We start from the raw sequence: 16,806 nt of genomic DNA on the forward strand, positions 1-16,806 counted from the left end.
AATCCTGAGTGGAGTAGAACAGGTACACGTGGATTGATTTTTCGCTCCGTCAAAAATTACAAAGATTAGGGGATACTCGATGAAGTTACATTACATTACATTAGTGATTTTTATTCCGCCATTACCTTGTGGTTCAAGGCGGATTACAGGGAAATACTTTTAAAACCAATAGGAGGAGATTTTTTTTCACTCAGAGAATAGTTAAGCTCTGGAACACGTTGCCAGAGGATGTGGTAAGAGCGGATAGCGTAGCTGGTTTTAAGAAAGGTTTGGACAAGTTCCTGGAGGGAAAGTCCATAGTCTGTTATTGAGAAAGACATGGGGGAAGCCACTGCTTGCCCTAGATCGGTAGCATGGAATACTGCTACTCCTTGGGTTTTGGCCAGGTACTGGTTACCTGGATTGGCCACTGTGAGAATGGGCTACTGGGCTTGATGGACTATTGGTCTGACCCAGTAAGGCTATTCTTAGGTAACATGTTGCTTATATTTTCAGAGATGAACAGGGTTGTAGTTAGGGAGTTTTCTGTACTCTTCCTTCGCATATAGGGTTTCTATATAGGGTTATCACCTGCTTTGGTACAAACCGAAGAGGGCAGCAGAACCCTCTGCTGAAGGAAGAGGAATTGAAAACCTGGAGTGGTTTCCTTCTGCATGGCTCGTGAGCATTGGGAGATTACCCCCCCCCCCTCCTAAACAGCCCAACTGAATTGAATTGCTTGATCCCGGAGGACTGGAAGATAGCCAATGTTACGCCCGTCTTTAAAAAGGGATCAAGAGGTGACCCGGGAAACTACAGACCGGTGAGTCTGACCTCGGTTCCGGGGAAAATGGCGGAAGCACTGATAAAAGAAAACATTGATGAACATTTTGAAAGAAACGAACTTCTGATAACCAGCCAACATGGTTTCTGCAAGGGGAGATCATGCCTAACGAACTTATTGCACTTCTTCGAAGGAATTAACAAATGGATGGACAAAGGTGACCCCATAGATATCATATGTCTAGATTTCCAAAAAGCCTTTGACAAGGTGCCCCATGAACGCCTACTCCAGAAACTGAAGAACCATGGGGTGGAAGGAGACGTACATAGATGGATCAGAAACAGAGGGTAGGAGTGAAAGGCCACTACTCGGACTGGAGGATGGTCATGAGTGGGGTCCCGTAGGGCTCGGTGCATGGGCCGCTGCTATTTAATATATTCATAAATGATCTAGAAACAGGGACGAAGTACAAAATAATAAAATTTGCAGATGACACCAAACTATTTAGTGGAGCTCGGACTAAAGAGGACTGCGAAGAATTGCAAAGGGACTTGAACAAACTAGGGGAATGGGCGACGAGATGGCAGATGAAGTTCAACGTTGAGAAATGTAAAGTATTACATGTGGGAAACAGAAACCCGAGGTACAATTATACAATGGGAGGGATGTTATTAAATGAGAGTACCCAAGAAAGGGACTTGGGGGTAATGGTGGACATGACAATGAAGCCGATGGCACAGTGCGCAGCGGCCGCTAAGAAGGCAAACAGAATGCTAGGCATAATCAAGAACAAACAAACAAACAAATAATAAACCAGAACAAAATAAGTTATCCTGCCATTGTATCGGGCGATGGTGCGTCCGCATCTTGAGTACTGTGTCCAATATTGGTCGCCGTATCTTAAGAAGGACATGGCGTTACTCGGGTACATGGCGTACTGGGGTTCAAGAAAGGATTGGACAATTTCCTGCTGGAAAAGGGGATAGAGGGGAATAGATAGAGGATTATTGCACAGGTCCTGGACCCGGACTGCTGGGCACGATGGACCTCAGGTCTGACCCAGCAGAGGCATTGCTTATGTTCTTTCCTGGGCATTGTGCTTAAATGATCACTTGACAAGGTGATCCCTAAAAGAAAAACAGCACAAAGCTATGTGCAGATTTGAACGCAATATCAAGTATTTTCATAAGAATTGCCATACTGGGACAGACCAAAGTCTTAGCGTACTGTACACTTTATACTTTCGCATTCTTAAAGTTGATGTACTCTGTATTTCCTCTAACTATCTGCATATTGTAACGGTATAGAAAAATAAAGTTATTATTATTATTATCAAGCCCAGTATTCTGTTTCTAAAAGTGGCCAACCCAGGTCCCAAGTAGTAAAACAGATTTTATGCTGCTTATCCTAAGAATAAGCAGTGGATTTCCCCAAGCCATACGAAATTATCCAAGCCTTTTTAAAAACCCTGCTGAGCTAACTGATTTCACCACATTCTCCAACAATGAATTCCAGAGTTTAATTACATGTTGTGTGAAGAAATATTTTCTCCAGTTTGTTTTAAATCTACTATTTCGTAGCTTCATCGTATGCCCCCTAGTCCTAGTATTTTTGGAAAGAGTGAACAAGCGATTCACATCTACCCTTTCCACTCAGCATTTTATAAACCTCTATCCTATCACCCCTGAGCCATCTCTTCTCCAAGCTGAAGAGGCCTAGCTACTTTAGCCTTTCCTCATAGGGAAGTCATCCCAAGCCTTTTATCATTTTTGTCTCCCTTCTCTGTACGTTTTCTAATTCTGCTCTATCTTTTTTGAGATATGGCAACCAGAACTACACTCTGTATTCAAGTTAAAGCGATACAAGAGCATTACAGTACAACATTTTTATCTTTGTTTTCCATTCCTTTCCTGATAATTCCTAACATTCTATTTGCTTATTAGCTGCTGCCACACAATGAGCTGAGGGTTTCAACGTATCCTCAACAATGACACCTAGATCCTTTTCCTGGACAGTAACTCCAGAATTACATAGCTCCTCTTTCTCACATGCATCACTTTACACTTGTTCACATTAAAAGTCATCTGCCGTTTTGATGCCCAGTTTTCCAGTCTCAAGTTCCAACTGAGTAGTGCTACTGAATATTTCTGCCTACCATCTGTTCCCTAACTGGCTAATTTAGAGGTGTTCTTGTAGAGGGGTGGGGATGGAGTCTGGGTAGAGCTACAACTTCACTTGTTAGTGGAAATCTTTGATCTGCTGATCGATTAAGTGAACACATAAAGTTAGCAAGGCTGGTCTGAATATTGGCTGGTGCCCAGTTAAATTCTAGGTCAGCAAACATATCTGGATATTCAATGCCAGGAGTAGTGCACATTTACCACTGTATGTTGCTTTTTAAACCTCTTAGATCATAAGCCCTCTTGAAGCAGGAAAATACCTGCTGTAGCTGAATGTTTTCCTAACTCACCTTAAGCTACAACTGAACATGGCCATGCACCTTCTCTCAAGAAGCTGCACCAGGACCTGTCCTTGCCCCTCCTGCTGCTGCAGGTCAGCAACATAGTGGCAAAACGAACTACACCCTTTGCTAGGGTTACCAGACTTCCTCTTTAAAAAAAGAGGGCACATGGCCCCGTCTTGTTGCGTCCCTGCCCCCACATGATCCTCATGTCTCCTTCCCTGAGCTTTGGGCCGTGTCAAGAGGGCCTCCTGCGCATGTGTGGACGTCTACTCATACGCAGAGGTCCTTCATATGCAGCCCTGAGCTCAGGGCCTTCCAAAACCCAGACAAAGTGCCAGCAAATACCTTCCAACTTGAGGCCATGACAACAATAACACTTCACAACATTCATTCCTAACCAGAACACCTGGCCTTGGTCACATGTGCAGAACACAGATAAACCTTATGCAAATACAGGACCACAAACTAAAAATCCACAAATGAAACCTTAAGATGCCAGACTGCATGTAGTACAACACCAGAGAAATACAAAGAAAGACAATTCTTGAACAGTACAAAATAGACAGCAGATGTAAATTCTGAAAACTGACACATTTCAATCACTAAATTGAAAATAAAATCACTTTTCCTACCTTTATCGTCTGGTGATTTTTTTTTTCTACTCATTTTTTCATAGTCTCTGGTTGCACTTCCTTCTGTCTGTGCTCTTAACTCTGTTTCCAGGGCCTTCTTATCCATTTGCTGTTTTTCTCCATTTGCATTAACTTTGAACATTCAGCTTTCTTCCATTTTTCTTCCTCCTCAAATTTATTCACTTTTCCACGTCTTCCCTTCCAATCTATCCATGCATACTATCTCCTCCCTTTCTTTGTCCTCTCCACCATCCATGTGTGCCATCTCCTCCCTCTTTCTTCTCCCCTATTCATATTTATCCATAAACAGCTTTTCTTCCATCTCTTCCCTTCCCCACCCTTTCCATCCCTGTGCACCATGTCCTCCCTCTCCTATGGTCTGACATCCGTCTTCCCCATTTCCCTCTCTTATGGTGTGAGATTTTTATCCTCTCCTTCTCACAGTTTGGCATATCTCTCCCCTCCTTCCTTTCCCAACTCCCCCCTTTGTGGTCTGGCATCTCTGAACTCATGTCTGGATTGCAGGGCCAGTAAGTGATGTCAGAGGGGAAGCTGCTCGCACTGGCAAAGATTTAGAGGCGTGTGTGGAGCAAGGAGGGCATGGAGAGCGCCATCGCCCTGGGCGCCTCCTACCCTCGCTACGCCTCCAAGTCCTATCTTGTAAGCAAGCCACACTGGGCAACAAATAATTCCTTATCTGTATGGTGGAGGTATACTCTGAAGCAGGGGTGCCCACACTGTTTTGGCTTGTGAGCTACTTTCAAAATGACCAAAGTCAAAATGATCTATCAAAAATAAAAATATAAAAACCAAAAACACACTGTACACAGAGAAAATGTTAATTATCATTTATATTTGGAGGGGGGGGGGGTTCCCAAAGAGGTCAAGGCAGATGACTTTAAAATAGGCAGGGTCACCTCAGTAACAACTATACAAAAATAGACAAATATACCCCCTCCCTTTTTATTAAACCGCAATAGTGGTTTTTAGCGCAGGGAGCTGCGCTGAATGCCTTGTACTGCTCTCGACACTCAAAGGCTCCCTGCGCTAAAAACCGCTATTGCAGTTTAGTAACAAGGGGTCATAATGCAAAATATAGACAGCAGATATAAATTCTCAAAACGGACACATTTTGATCACTAAATTGAAAATAAAATCATTTTTTCCTACCTTTGTTGTCTGGTGATTTCATGAGTCTCTAGTTGCATTTTCTTCTTTTAACTGTGCATCTAATATTTCTTCCCTTCTTTCTGCCTCCTGTATGCTTCCTCTCCTCCAGCCCTCATTCCATTCCCCAATCAACATCTCTGTCCTTCCATGAGTCCAACTTTTTCTTCTTGTCTCCCTGCCCCCCTTTTCTTTCTTTCTCTCTCTCTGTCTGTCCTTTCTTTCTCCCTGCCCCCCCCCCCCCCCAAGCCAACGTCACTGTCTGGGAACAGGCCCCCAAGCTGCTGTTGTCCCCCAGTTCTCCGATGCTGCAACAGGCCAGCAGCGACTGCAGAAGGGCTTGGCCCATCAGCCTCCCCCCCCCCAGCATCAATTCTGACATCGGAGAGGAAGTTCTGGACCAGCTAGCCTGTGCAGTGAAATGTAGAGTTAAGTGAGAACATATTAAGAAGGTGTAAATAACTGTGGATAATAGTGAGGCATGAAGGTGAGAAAGTGTTATATAAAGAGCAAACACCCATGGAAGTAAAATTAATGTGAGGCTCAGTGAACAATGTGTAAGTGATATCACGGGGGCTACAATGAAGAAAATGAAAAATAAGAAGAGGAAGGGAGATGCTCTCTAGGATACAGATGCAGAGAACCTGACAAACCAAGTAATGCCTAAAAATCAGGAAAAAAATGATATTTAATAAAAACCAATAAATTAATCATAAAACATGAGTATAAAGACAAACCAGTACTAACTGACAAGAGCAAGGACGGAACAATGAAATAAAAAGATGGTAGCAATATCGTGTGTAAACAAGGTGAAAACTATAGAGTGAAAGTGAAAGCAAACAAAAAGGCCGTGGCTTGAAAATCGGATGACTACCGAATAAAACTAATTAGCATCAGAGAGATAATACTGACGAGAGAGCATGAAAAAATAAAATCAAGAATAAATACATTATGAACCGGCACTAGGACTACAGCGAATAACCGAATCAGTGCACTAAAGTGTTAAACTAAAGTTAAACTAAAGTTGATCCATACCTTGTAAAGACTGTGGTTCTCCTACATACTCCCTCACACCAGAATATTGATGCCCTTAAGGCCACCTTAGAATGCCTTTCAGTCTTCTTCTCTTGATAGTTTTTGGCTGGAAACCAAATTATGCAGCAAGGTTTTGAACTTTGATCATTTTACAGTTATTTGCTTGACATGACTATAACCTTTGACCTGGGAAAAAATTGTGAGCGGAATGATAAAATATTGTCATTTAGGATTGCTTTATATTCTAAAGCAATTTGATCATGTTTAATATTTTGTTACTCTATTTTGGGGTTTTTTTTTTGTGCTACTAGTAGGAACCTTAACTTTTTTTTGCCTGTTTCATATTTCAGAAAATACAATGGTACTGCTTTAAATTGGATCCAACTTTATTACAGTGCACAATCTCTTTTTATATAGATGTACTTGAGAAAAATAAAAAAATGTATCCAATAATAAAAAATACAGCACATTAAAAGTAGTGTAATGCATTCCAGTGTATAGGTCAGACATGAAGAGATGCTTCAAGGAGACTTCAGAAAAATGGTCTACAAATTAAATGTATTTAAAACATTTCAAAAGTGTGCTACTTTCCATAGATTTACATCCAACTAACCTTTCAAAGATGGGTCTTGCATCAATAAAATCTAAAAGTGTTCCAGATGACCAGGGACCTATGCATTCATTTCTAGTAACAAGGCTGTCAGGCACAGAACGGTTTGTAGCTCCCCTGCCTTTCTTCAGCAGTGTAACCCTGGCCCAGAGGCAGCATTCAGGTCTGGAACTTGGCACAAGTCAGACCCCCAAACTATGACCCTCTCTCCTTAGGCATGAGAGGAATGCAGGGTCTAAGCTTTCATGGTTGGGTGAATCCAAACGCTACTTAAAGCACTAGAGAACAGCCCTTCTCTGTGCCATAGGTGGGGATTCAGTCTTTATGCTCATTTCAGTTGCGAGATTCCCAGTCTGCCCCAACTAGGGCTTCCCCACCCCCCCATCACAACCCAGAGATTCCACAAGCTCTTGGATTATGAGAAGTTCAGTCTTGAACAATGGTTCTATTATGTGAGCACCTGAAAGGAAGTGTTTGTTTTTAAATAATTTCCCCACTCTGGAACAGAATTAACAAAGGTGGATGTTCATTAAATGTCAAAAGCAAAACCCTTGACCCAAATAAGCACAATGTTTTGAAGCTTTTTGTCCCTCTCCTTTGGTATACAGCTCAGATAATCCCCAGATGGTGATACAGTATTCCAGGCATTAGGGTTGTCCATTCCAGGTGTGGGTGTGACCGCCACTCCTGTCCAGTGCCACTGTGTCCCTCCACCCCATTGTCTGCTTGGGATTTCATATATTGCTTCACAACCTGCTTCCTCTAGGTCTGCAGCCACAAGAGGGTCCTGCCATGTGAGCCCCAGAGTGGGGAAAGGGGAGAAGAGGAAGCAGCATTGAGGTGGTGGGAGGATGCAAAAGGGGAGGGGAACCTGTTATCCATGTTGTGTGTACTTCTCTTCCAGCTGGTGTGGCTACTCATTCTGCTTTTTTTATGAAGATCTGAAAATAAATACAGACATAGTAATAAAGACAGTGCTGGGAAAGAAATCACAATTCTTTGAAATAAAAGGATTTTTAATTGTAAAGAGGAAACACACGTGACTATACCCTAAAACATAGATTGGTTGATACTGTGGAACAATCTAACAAAGAAGTTCCCAACCCAGTCTTCAGGGCATACCCAGCCAATCAGGTTTATACAGGAGATAGATTAGTATATCAAAAAAAGGCAGTGCTTGCAAATCTATGTCATGTGTTCTTATTATGGATGTCCTAAAACCCAACTGTGCACTGAGGATTGAGTTGAAAATCATTGGTCTAGTCTTCTTACCTAGTCCTCAAGGGCTGTCAGGTTTTCAAGATATCTGTAATGAATACGCATTAGAGAAATTTGCATAAATTAGAACTAGTGGTCATGCAAATCTTGTTCTGCATGTGTGACAGAAGTGAAGGATTTTGCTAGTGTATAGTGTCTGTGCAGGAATTTGTAATAGTCTACCTTGTTCTAATTTCCTTGTAGTATTATTGCTCTCAGGCCTAGTATAATGTTTGTTAGCGATATTGCTGAAGGGTTAGAAGGTTAATCTATGATGTCATCTTCTACTTTAAAACACTCCTTGTGTCCTTTTGGGCAGCTCCACCTCCCTCCAGTATCCATCTTTGTGCTGCTTGCCTTCTTTTTTGGCGGTGTTTTTGATTTTTTTTTCTCTCTGGCTAGCAACTGGTCCCTGAGGAAGGGACACTTCGAGTCCCAGAAACCAGGCTTGGTTGGACCTGGTTATGAGGTCTTTTTTGAAGACATATCACCTCGTTTGATTGGAAGCTACTGGATGAAGACTTAAGCTAAGTGCTGAGTATTTTTTCTGGGGACGGCTGGGGGGTTCTCACAGCAGGTCACTCTGCAATATTTACGCACATTTGAGTGATTTATAAATTTGTATCACTTTATTTGATTATCATCACTATTTACTTTGAGCACACGTGATGTATCCAGTGATGGTATGCAGGTGAAGCGAGTCATTACTCACTTCCCGGTTGCGTCAAGCACTGGAGAAATTTCTCCCTTCGCTGACTCCTCACACCGAGGATATGTCGTTTTCACAAGTAATTTATTATTTATACTAGGTTGTGTAATATGTTGATGTGTGCGCAGTTGAGTCCTAGCTGTGAGAACCCATTGATTATGTCTGCTTTATTATCGTATCTTTTGATGCAAATATTTCATGCATATTCATTAGGGGTATCCTGAAAACCTGACCCACTGGGAGAGAAGACCAAGGACGATACAAAACTATTTAGTGGAGCTGGGACTAAAGAGGAATGCGAAGAATTGCAAAGGGACTTGAACAAATTGGGGGAATGGGCGGCGAGATGGCAGATGAAGTTCAACGTTGAGAAATGTAAAGTATTGCATGTTGGAAACAGAAACCCGAGGTACAACTATACGATGGGAGGGATATTATTGAATGAGAGCAACCAAGAAAGGGACTTGGGGGTAATGGTGGACATGACAATGAAGCCGACGGCACAGTGCGCAACAGCCGCTAAGAAAGCAAATAGAATGCTAGGCATAATCAAGAAGGGTATTACAACAAGGACAAAATAATTTATCCTGCCATTGTATCGGGCGATGGTGCGCCCGCATCTGGAATACTGCGTCCAATATTGGTCTCCGTACCTTAGGAAGGATATGGCGTTACTCGAGAGGGTTCAGAGGAGAGCGACACGCTTGATAAAAGGGATGGAAAACCTCTCATACGCTGAGAGATTGGAGAAACTGGGTCTCTTTTCCCTGGAGAAGAGGAGACTTAGAGGGGATATGATAGAGACTTATAAGATCATGAAGGGCATAGAGAGAGTAGAGAAGGACAGATTCTTCAAACTTTCGAAAAATAAAAGAACAAGAGGACACTTGGAAAAGTTGAAAGGGGACAGATTTAAAACGAATGCTAGGAAGTTCTTCTTTACCCAACGAGTGGTGGACACCTGGAATGCGCTTCCAGAGGGCGTAATAGGGCAGAGTACAGTACAGGGGTTTAAGAAAGGATTGGACAATTTCCTGCTGGAAAAGGGGATAGAAGGGTATAGATAGAGGATTACTGCACAGGTCCTGGACCTGTTGGGCCGCCGCGTGAGCGGACTGCTGGGCATGATGGACCTCAGGTCTGACCCAGCAGAGGCATTGCTTATGTTCTTATGTCTACAGCATACCTCAGACCATATTCAGGCAGTTGGGTTTTCAGGATCTTCACACTGAAGAACTGAATTTGGAAAGATTTAAGAGCCAATTAAAGTGCTTTCTTTTTAAAGATGCATTCGACAATCAATAAAACTAGCTTTTGAACATTAATCAAAAATAGATTTTAATTCAGATATTTTAAAATCCCAATTATTAAATTTTCAGAAATTTATTGAATTTCCCATCCCTAATGTTTCTTTCCTGTAATGTCTTCTTTACTATTTTAACTTGTATTTCTTACCCCTTCCTTCCTTCTGTATCCTGTCAGTTATATTTATTTTACTTGATTCCCCTCGAATATGTAACTTATATTTTTATCCTCTGTACATCGCTTAGAAGTTGATATAAGCGATTAATCAAATACATAATAAACTTGGAAACTTGTAATAGGCATGAGACAGATTTGCAATCAATGAAGTCGGTGTATGAAAATCTGTCTCTTGCATATTCATTATTGATATCTTAAAACCATGTTCCGAAGAAGGGGTTGTGAACCACTGGTTTACTAGTTAGAGCAGAATACGGAAAGCCAAGCTCAAATTCCATTGATGCTCCTTGTGCAGTGTCATCTCTAGACAGCAATATTTGGGATGACAAGGGAACAAGCAGGGAATGAAGGAGGCAAGCCAAAATTACATTTCTGTACATACCATAACATTCCCCCATCTGCCTTTAAAATAGCTACATACATCCTCAGGGCCTTCTATGCGTAGCTCCTTCCAACTAGCTTTTGCACCCAATAAAACTGCCATTAGCTTTATTTTTCTTTTATGTAGGAGTGATGTCTGGATTTTCTACAGGACTGGACAATCTCACTAGAACCCTGAATCTCCAGTTTTGTAACTAGACCGCTAAGGGCACTTTCTGATATTCAGAAGTTTAAATAAATACTTTAAAAAACTACACTATTTGTAAAAGCTTTTCAATGAAAAATGTGTTGTTTAATGCTGGTTTTAGGATGATTTATACTATGAGGATCTATTAAATTACGGCTCCCTAAATTGTAACTATTCATTTGTATTTTAAGATGTCTATATAAGCTCGGTCTGTATCGTATTGTGTATGTTACTGTTTGGTTGAAATAAATATATAGACAGGCTACATACCTGCCCCCTAATTCTTCCATATGGTCCTCAGTTCTTAATTCTATCTCAGGGGAAATCAGAGAAAGAAATCTCACACAAGTGTGATTAAAATAGTCAAAGCTTTGAGGAAAATTTGACTCCTTACTAAAATTGGTAAGCTCATAGTCAAGTCTCATCTTATTACCAATGACTAGTCATTTTTATTGGGATTATGGCATCATTAATTAATTCATTATTAAACATACTTAGTGGGTACATCTTCCAATTACAATCCATTTATAAATATTCTATTGGTTTCCATTGAAATCATTAGTAATTTCCTTAGCAACAGTGACTTAACTCATCATATGCTATTTGTCTCGCCTCTTGTCAACAATAGAAGGAAGTGCACAACAAGGCCACGCTGACCCTTGCAGACATGTTCTCTATTGCAAACATGTTTACCAGAAACTTTCTCACTTGATAAACAACACACTCCGGTAGGCCGCAACCACATGATTTTCCACAACTACAAGCTCATCAGTATTTGCCCTAACTATGTAAATGGAAGAAAAATATGTTCTCATAAACAGTTATGTTTTTTTCTCTAAACCATCTAAACATCTAATGATATTCTAGGTCAGCCTGCTCAGCTTATTTTCAGGGACCCAAAATCTTGTTCCAGACATTAAACCAAAATATTTTGTTCTAGAAAGGAAAACTATGTACTCTGCAAACTCTTTGCTGTGTCACAGGTTACTGAAGGATTTCTATTATTCAGCTACATCTTTTATTAGTGTCTTTTAAAGTCTTAACTAAAAATGTATCTAATACATATTAGTTATGGCCCCCCTTATATTCTGCATAATACTTTTGTAATGTGTATGATACATTTGTAATGCCACCTAGGAATAGGCGGTTGACAATTTTTTTAAAATAAATAAATACAGTGGTGCCTCACACAACGAACTTAATTGGTTCCAGGAGCAAGTTTGTTATGCGAAACGTTCGTTATGTGAAACGCGTTTTCCCATAAGAATACATGTAAAAAAAAATAATTCGTTCTGCAGCATAAAATATGCTAAGATGACATAAAAAAAGATAAATTTTTGGTTATTATTTTTATTTAGATACATCTAAAAACATAATTGTTTTTTAAAACAACACACATTTTTTAAATTTAAAGACAGACTAAGTAGAGTCTAATTTTACAGTGAGAGAGGGCAGAGTCTCAGCGGCAAAAACTGGGACTTAACTGTTCATTTTTTTTTTTTTTCTACCGTGTTTCCCCGATGATAAGGCAGGGCCATCAAATAAGACAGCCCCCCCTTTTTAGAAAAAAATGTAAAATAAGGCACCCCCCCGCAAATAAGCCACCCACCGATACCTGCGCTTACCCGAATCGGGTGGTACGGTGGGTGACTCCGTGTGGTCCCTGGCACCCCCGACACGATCGGGGCAAGAGGGAGCCCAAGCCCTCTTGCCCCCCGACTCCCCGACACGATCGGGGCAAGAGGGAGCCCAAGCCCTCTTGCCCCCCCGACTCCCCGACACGATCGGGGCAAGAGGGAGCCCAAGCCCTCTTGCCCCCCCCCGACTCCCCGACACGATCGGGGCAAGAGGGAGCCCAAGCCCTCTTGCCCCCCCGACTCCCCGACACGATCGGGGCAAGAGGGAGCCCAAGCCCTCTTGCCCCCCCGACTCCCCGACACGATCGGGGCAAGAGGGAGCCCAAGCCCTCTTGCCCCGCCGATTCCCCAACTCCCCGACAATATCGGGCCAGGAGGGAGCCCAAGTCCTCCTGGCCACGGCGACCCCCTAACCCCACCCTGCACTACATTACGGGCAGGAGGGATCCCAGGCCCTCCTGCCCTCGACGCAAACCCCCCCTCCCCCCAACGACCGCCCCCCCCCAAGAACCTCCGACCGCCCCCCCAGCCGACCCGCGACCCCCCTGGCCGACCCCCACGACACCCCCAACCCCCTTCCCCGTACCTTTCTGTAGTTGGCCGGACAGACGGGAGCCAAACCCGCCTGTCCGGCAGGCAGCCAACGACGGAATGAGGCCGGATTGGCCCATCCGTCCCAAAGCTCCGCCTACTGGTGGGGCCTAAGGCGCCTGGGCCAATCAGAATAGGCCCGGGAGCCTTAGGTCCCTCCTGGGGGCAGGGCCTGAGGCACATGGTCGGGTTGGGCCCATGTGCCTCAGGCCCCGCCCCCAGGAGGGACCTAAGGCTCCCGGGCCTATTCTGATTGGCCCAGGCGCCTTAGGCCCCACCAGTAGGCGGAGCTTTGGGACGGATGGGCCAATCCGGCCTCATTCCGTCGTTGGCTGCCTGCCGGACAGGCGGGTTTGGCTCCTGTCTGTCCGGCCAACTACAGAAAGGTACGGGGTAGGGGGTTGGGGGTGTCGTGGGGGTCGGCCAGGGGGGTCGCGGGTCGGCTGGGGGGCGGTCGGAGGTTCTTGGGGGGGCGGTCGTTGGGGGGAGGGGGGGTTTGCGTCGAGGGCAGGAGGGCCTGGGATCCCTCCTGCCCGTAATGTAGTGCAGGGTGGGGTTAGGGGGTCGCCGTGGCCAGGAGGACTTGGGCTCCCTCCTGGCCCGATCGTGTCGGGGAGTCGGGGGGGCAAGAGGGCTTGGGCTCCCTCTTGCCCCGATCGTGTCGGGGAGTCGGGGGGGCAAGAGGGCTTGAGCTCCCTCTTGCCCCGATCGTGTCGGGGAGTCGGGGGGGGCAAGAGGGCTTGGGCTCCCTCTTGCCCCGATCGTGTCGGGGAGTCGGGGGGGCAAGAGGGCTTGAGCTCCCTCTTGCCCCGATCGTGTCGGGGAGTCGGGGGGGCAAGAGGGAGCCAGGCGGAGAGAGGGCAGTTAAGCGCAGTGCCTGCGCGGAAGGATGCAGCTCGGGCGACTTCGTTGTGTGAAACGAAGTTCGTTGTACGAATCAAGACATAAAGTTCGTTGTGCGCAGCGTTCGCTGTGCGAGGCGTCCGTTATGCGAGGCACCACTGTACTCCAATCCATATTCCCCAAATAGCTCCCCCACTTTAAAAAAAAAAAACAAAAAAAGTGTTTAGTTGATCTTTGTGCATTTTTCTTACGTGTTTCACACATTCTTTGTAGATGTGTATTTTGTATCCACACTAAAAATTCTGCATGTGCCTATCAACAATATGTATATGTATGAATGATTAGCATATATAAATCATACAAATCCATATGAAACACTCCTGCCCAACATGGAGCTATCCCCTTTACAACTCTACATACAAAAAGTATTTATATTATTGTGATGCCATTTCAGGAACAGCATATACTCCTTACACTGCCAAATATTTTAGAAATCAACAGAAACCCTTGTAAAATACACTGCTAAAGAAGTTCCAAAACTTCCACACCAACATCCCATTGTTATCAGGACTCAAACTGCTGCAATGCTACCTATGAAAAGACAGCACTGTAACATCATACTAGGCCTCAGAGCACCAATACTACAAGTTAGGGCTGCCCAAGACAGGTCCTCGAGATCTACTGGCAGGCCAGGTTTTCAGGATATCTACAATGAACATGCATGAGAGAGATTTGCCTGCACTGCCTCTCATGCATGTTCATTGTGGATATCCTGAAAACCTGGCCTGTCAGTAGATCTCGAGGACCGGACTTGGAGCAGCCCTGCTACAAGTAAATTAGAACAAAGTAGACCAGGGATGTCAAAGTCCCTCCTCGAGGGCAGCAATCCAGTCAGGTTTTCAGGATTTCCCCAATGAATATGCATGAGATCTATTAGCATACAATGAAAGCAGTGCATGCAAATAGATCTCATGCATATTCATTGGTGAAATCCTGAAAACTTGACTGGATTGTGGCCCTTGAGGAGGGACTTTGACACCCCTGAGGTAGACTGTTACAAATTCCTGCACAGACACTACACACTAGCAAAATCCTTCACCTCTGTCACACCTGCAGTACAAGATTTGGCATTCACCTAATGCAGAATAGAGGACCACAAATAAATAAGCACACAGACCAAAACTGAAATGGAAATCCCCAAGAAGGCCAGAAAAAGAAGCAGCAACGTAAAGAAGAGATGCAATATCCCCAAAGCTGATGCATTTCAAGCCAAATAATTCTATTTCTTTTCTGTTTTCGTTGTCTTGCTATTTTTATTCTTCTAATCATTTCAGTCCCAATCTCCGTTTCCACTTTCTTTCCCAGTCTTTTAACTCCCTTCATCAGTGTCTCTTCTCCATTTCTTTTTCTTATCTACACTGACATTTATCTTCCCTCATCCTTTTTCTCATTGTCACTGCTTCTTCATTCATAATTAGGCTATATACTAGAGAATGACACGGTGGCGGTTTACCCGCGGCCACCGCATTTTAGCCGCAGGTCACCCGCCGAAAACGGGGAAGAAAACTAGCAGTCGCTGCGGCGACGGGGACAAGGCCATTCACCGCCCGTGGGGCGGTGAATGGTCTTGTCCCCCGCAGTGAGGCATGAAGGATCGCGCGGTCCCCGCAGCTCACACCCGCCCGCCCAATCGATTCCAGTGTCCAGCCAGCTCTCTCCCCTCTCCTCACCCCAGTCCGCAGCTCCTCCTCCTCAGCGACCCGCACGCTACCAGAGAGCCGCGCACACCCGCCGCTGCTCAGCCTCGATCTTCTGCTCTGACGCAACCGGAAACAGGAAGTTGCAGCAGAGCAGAAGATCGAACACTGAGCAGCCGCGCGTGTGCGGCTCCCTGGGAAAGCGCGCAGGTTGCCGAAAAAGAAAACCCACAAACCAAGGTGAGGAGAAGGGAGAGAGCCGGCCAAACACCAGGATCGACCGGGCAGGCAGGTAGTGGCCGCGGGGACCGTGCGATCGCTAGTGTTCCCGGCTCAAATTGGAAGGAGGGAGTGAAAGGAAAAAGGCTTATATGGATGCAGCGGGGACGGTGACGGGGCGGTGAATGGGATGGCAGTGGCGGTGACGGGGCGGTGAAAGGGATGGCGGTGACGGTGACGGGGCGGTGCAGAGGATGGTGGGCCGGTGACGGGGCGGTGACGGGGACAGATTTTTTCCCCGTGTCATTCTCTACTATATACCTCATTTCAAACCCTTCTCAATTTCCCTCTTCTCTCAGCTACCTTCCAGCTTTCAATCTTCCACTTTTACCCCGCTCGCAGTCCTTCCATTGTCTTTTGTCTCTCCTCCCCCCCCCATCATCTTATTCTACCTCCTCCCACTGCTAAGAGCAGAGAGCTACTATTGGCTGTTTTGAAAGATTAATCCATTCACAATTGTCCCCTGAGGAAGGCGATGGCTTTCACCGAAACTCAGATCCTAGTCAGGACATTGCCTTTTGGGCATTTTGCTTGTTTTTAAACCTTGATATAAACTGCTAATAAAGGATCTCTGACCATTTGTTTGGATTTGACATCTCCAGTGCCTCTTTTTGTCAGATTTGTTTTGCGTTGAGGCTTGTTTTGAAAGATTCAAATATTTTTTTTTCAGCCTAAGAGTGTAGAGAGAAACAGAAGGGGATGAGAGAAGGGGAAGAGAGCAGTTTGCAGTAGGGAAAAATAGCTTTTCTCTTTCTGGTTAATAGTACCTCTATCCATATAGCTCTGGGGATCAGTGTCCCAGAACCCTGAATATACTGGTATAGGAGGAATTGCTATTTGCCCTATTTATCCGATAGTGTTTTTCTGGCCTGCACATAACCATCAAGCTCAGAAAATAACACGAGTCTTTTTAGCTTGTAGACCTCAGCGGTACCACCTGTATGTATATAAACTTGTTAAACGTACAGAGTTTGGGCACCCAAAGTTGTCATTGGTCTCAACATTTTAAATACTTTAAATTATTTAAATTTTATAAACAGATACTCATCTTTATCTACGCGGGTGTGGGTAG

The 16,806-nt window shown here is 44.4% G+C and overlaps 1 protein-coding gene across 1 annotated transcript in view; it reads right to left on the reverse strand.

The window, feature by feature from the left end:
* Nucleotides 1-6,426: 6,426 nt before the first annotated feature.
* Nucleotides 6,427-16,806, reverse strand: part of MGAT4B (alpha-1,3-mannosyl-glycoprotein 4-beta-N-acetylglucosaminyltransferase B) — a 519,490-nt gene continuing 509,110 nt past the window's right edge. The window contains 1 exon segment of the mRNA XM_033927559.1: nt 6,427-7,612. Coding sequence (XP_033783450.1) covers nt 7,589-7,612 — 24 coding nt within the window. The 3' untranslated portion in view covers nt 6,427-7,588.

The sequence above is a fragment of the Geotrypetes seraphini genome, chromosome 18 (assembly GCF_902459505.1).
Source record: "Geotrypetes seraphini chromosome 18, aGeoSer1.1, whole genome shotgun sequence".
NCBI classification, from domain to species: domain Eukaryota; kingdom Metazoa; phylum Chordata; class Amphibia; order Gymnophiona; family Dermophiidae; genus Geotrypetes; species Geotrypetes seraphini.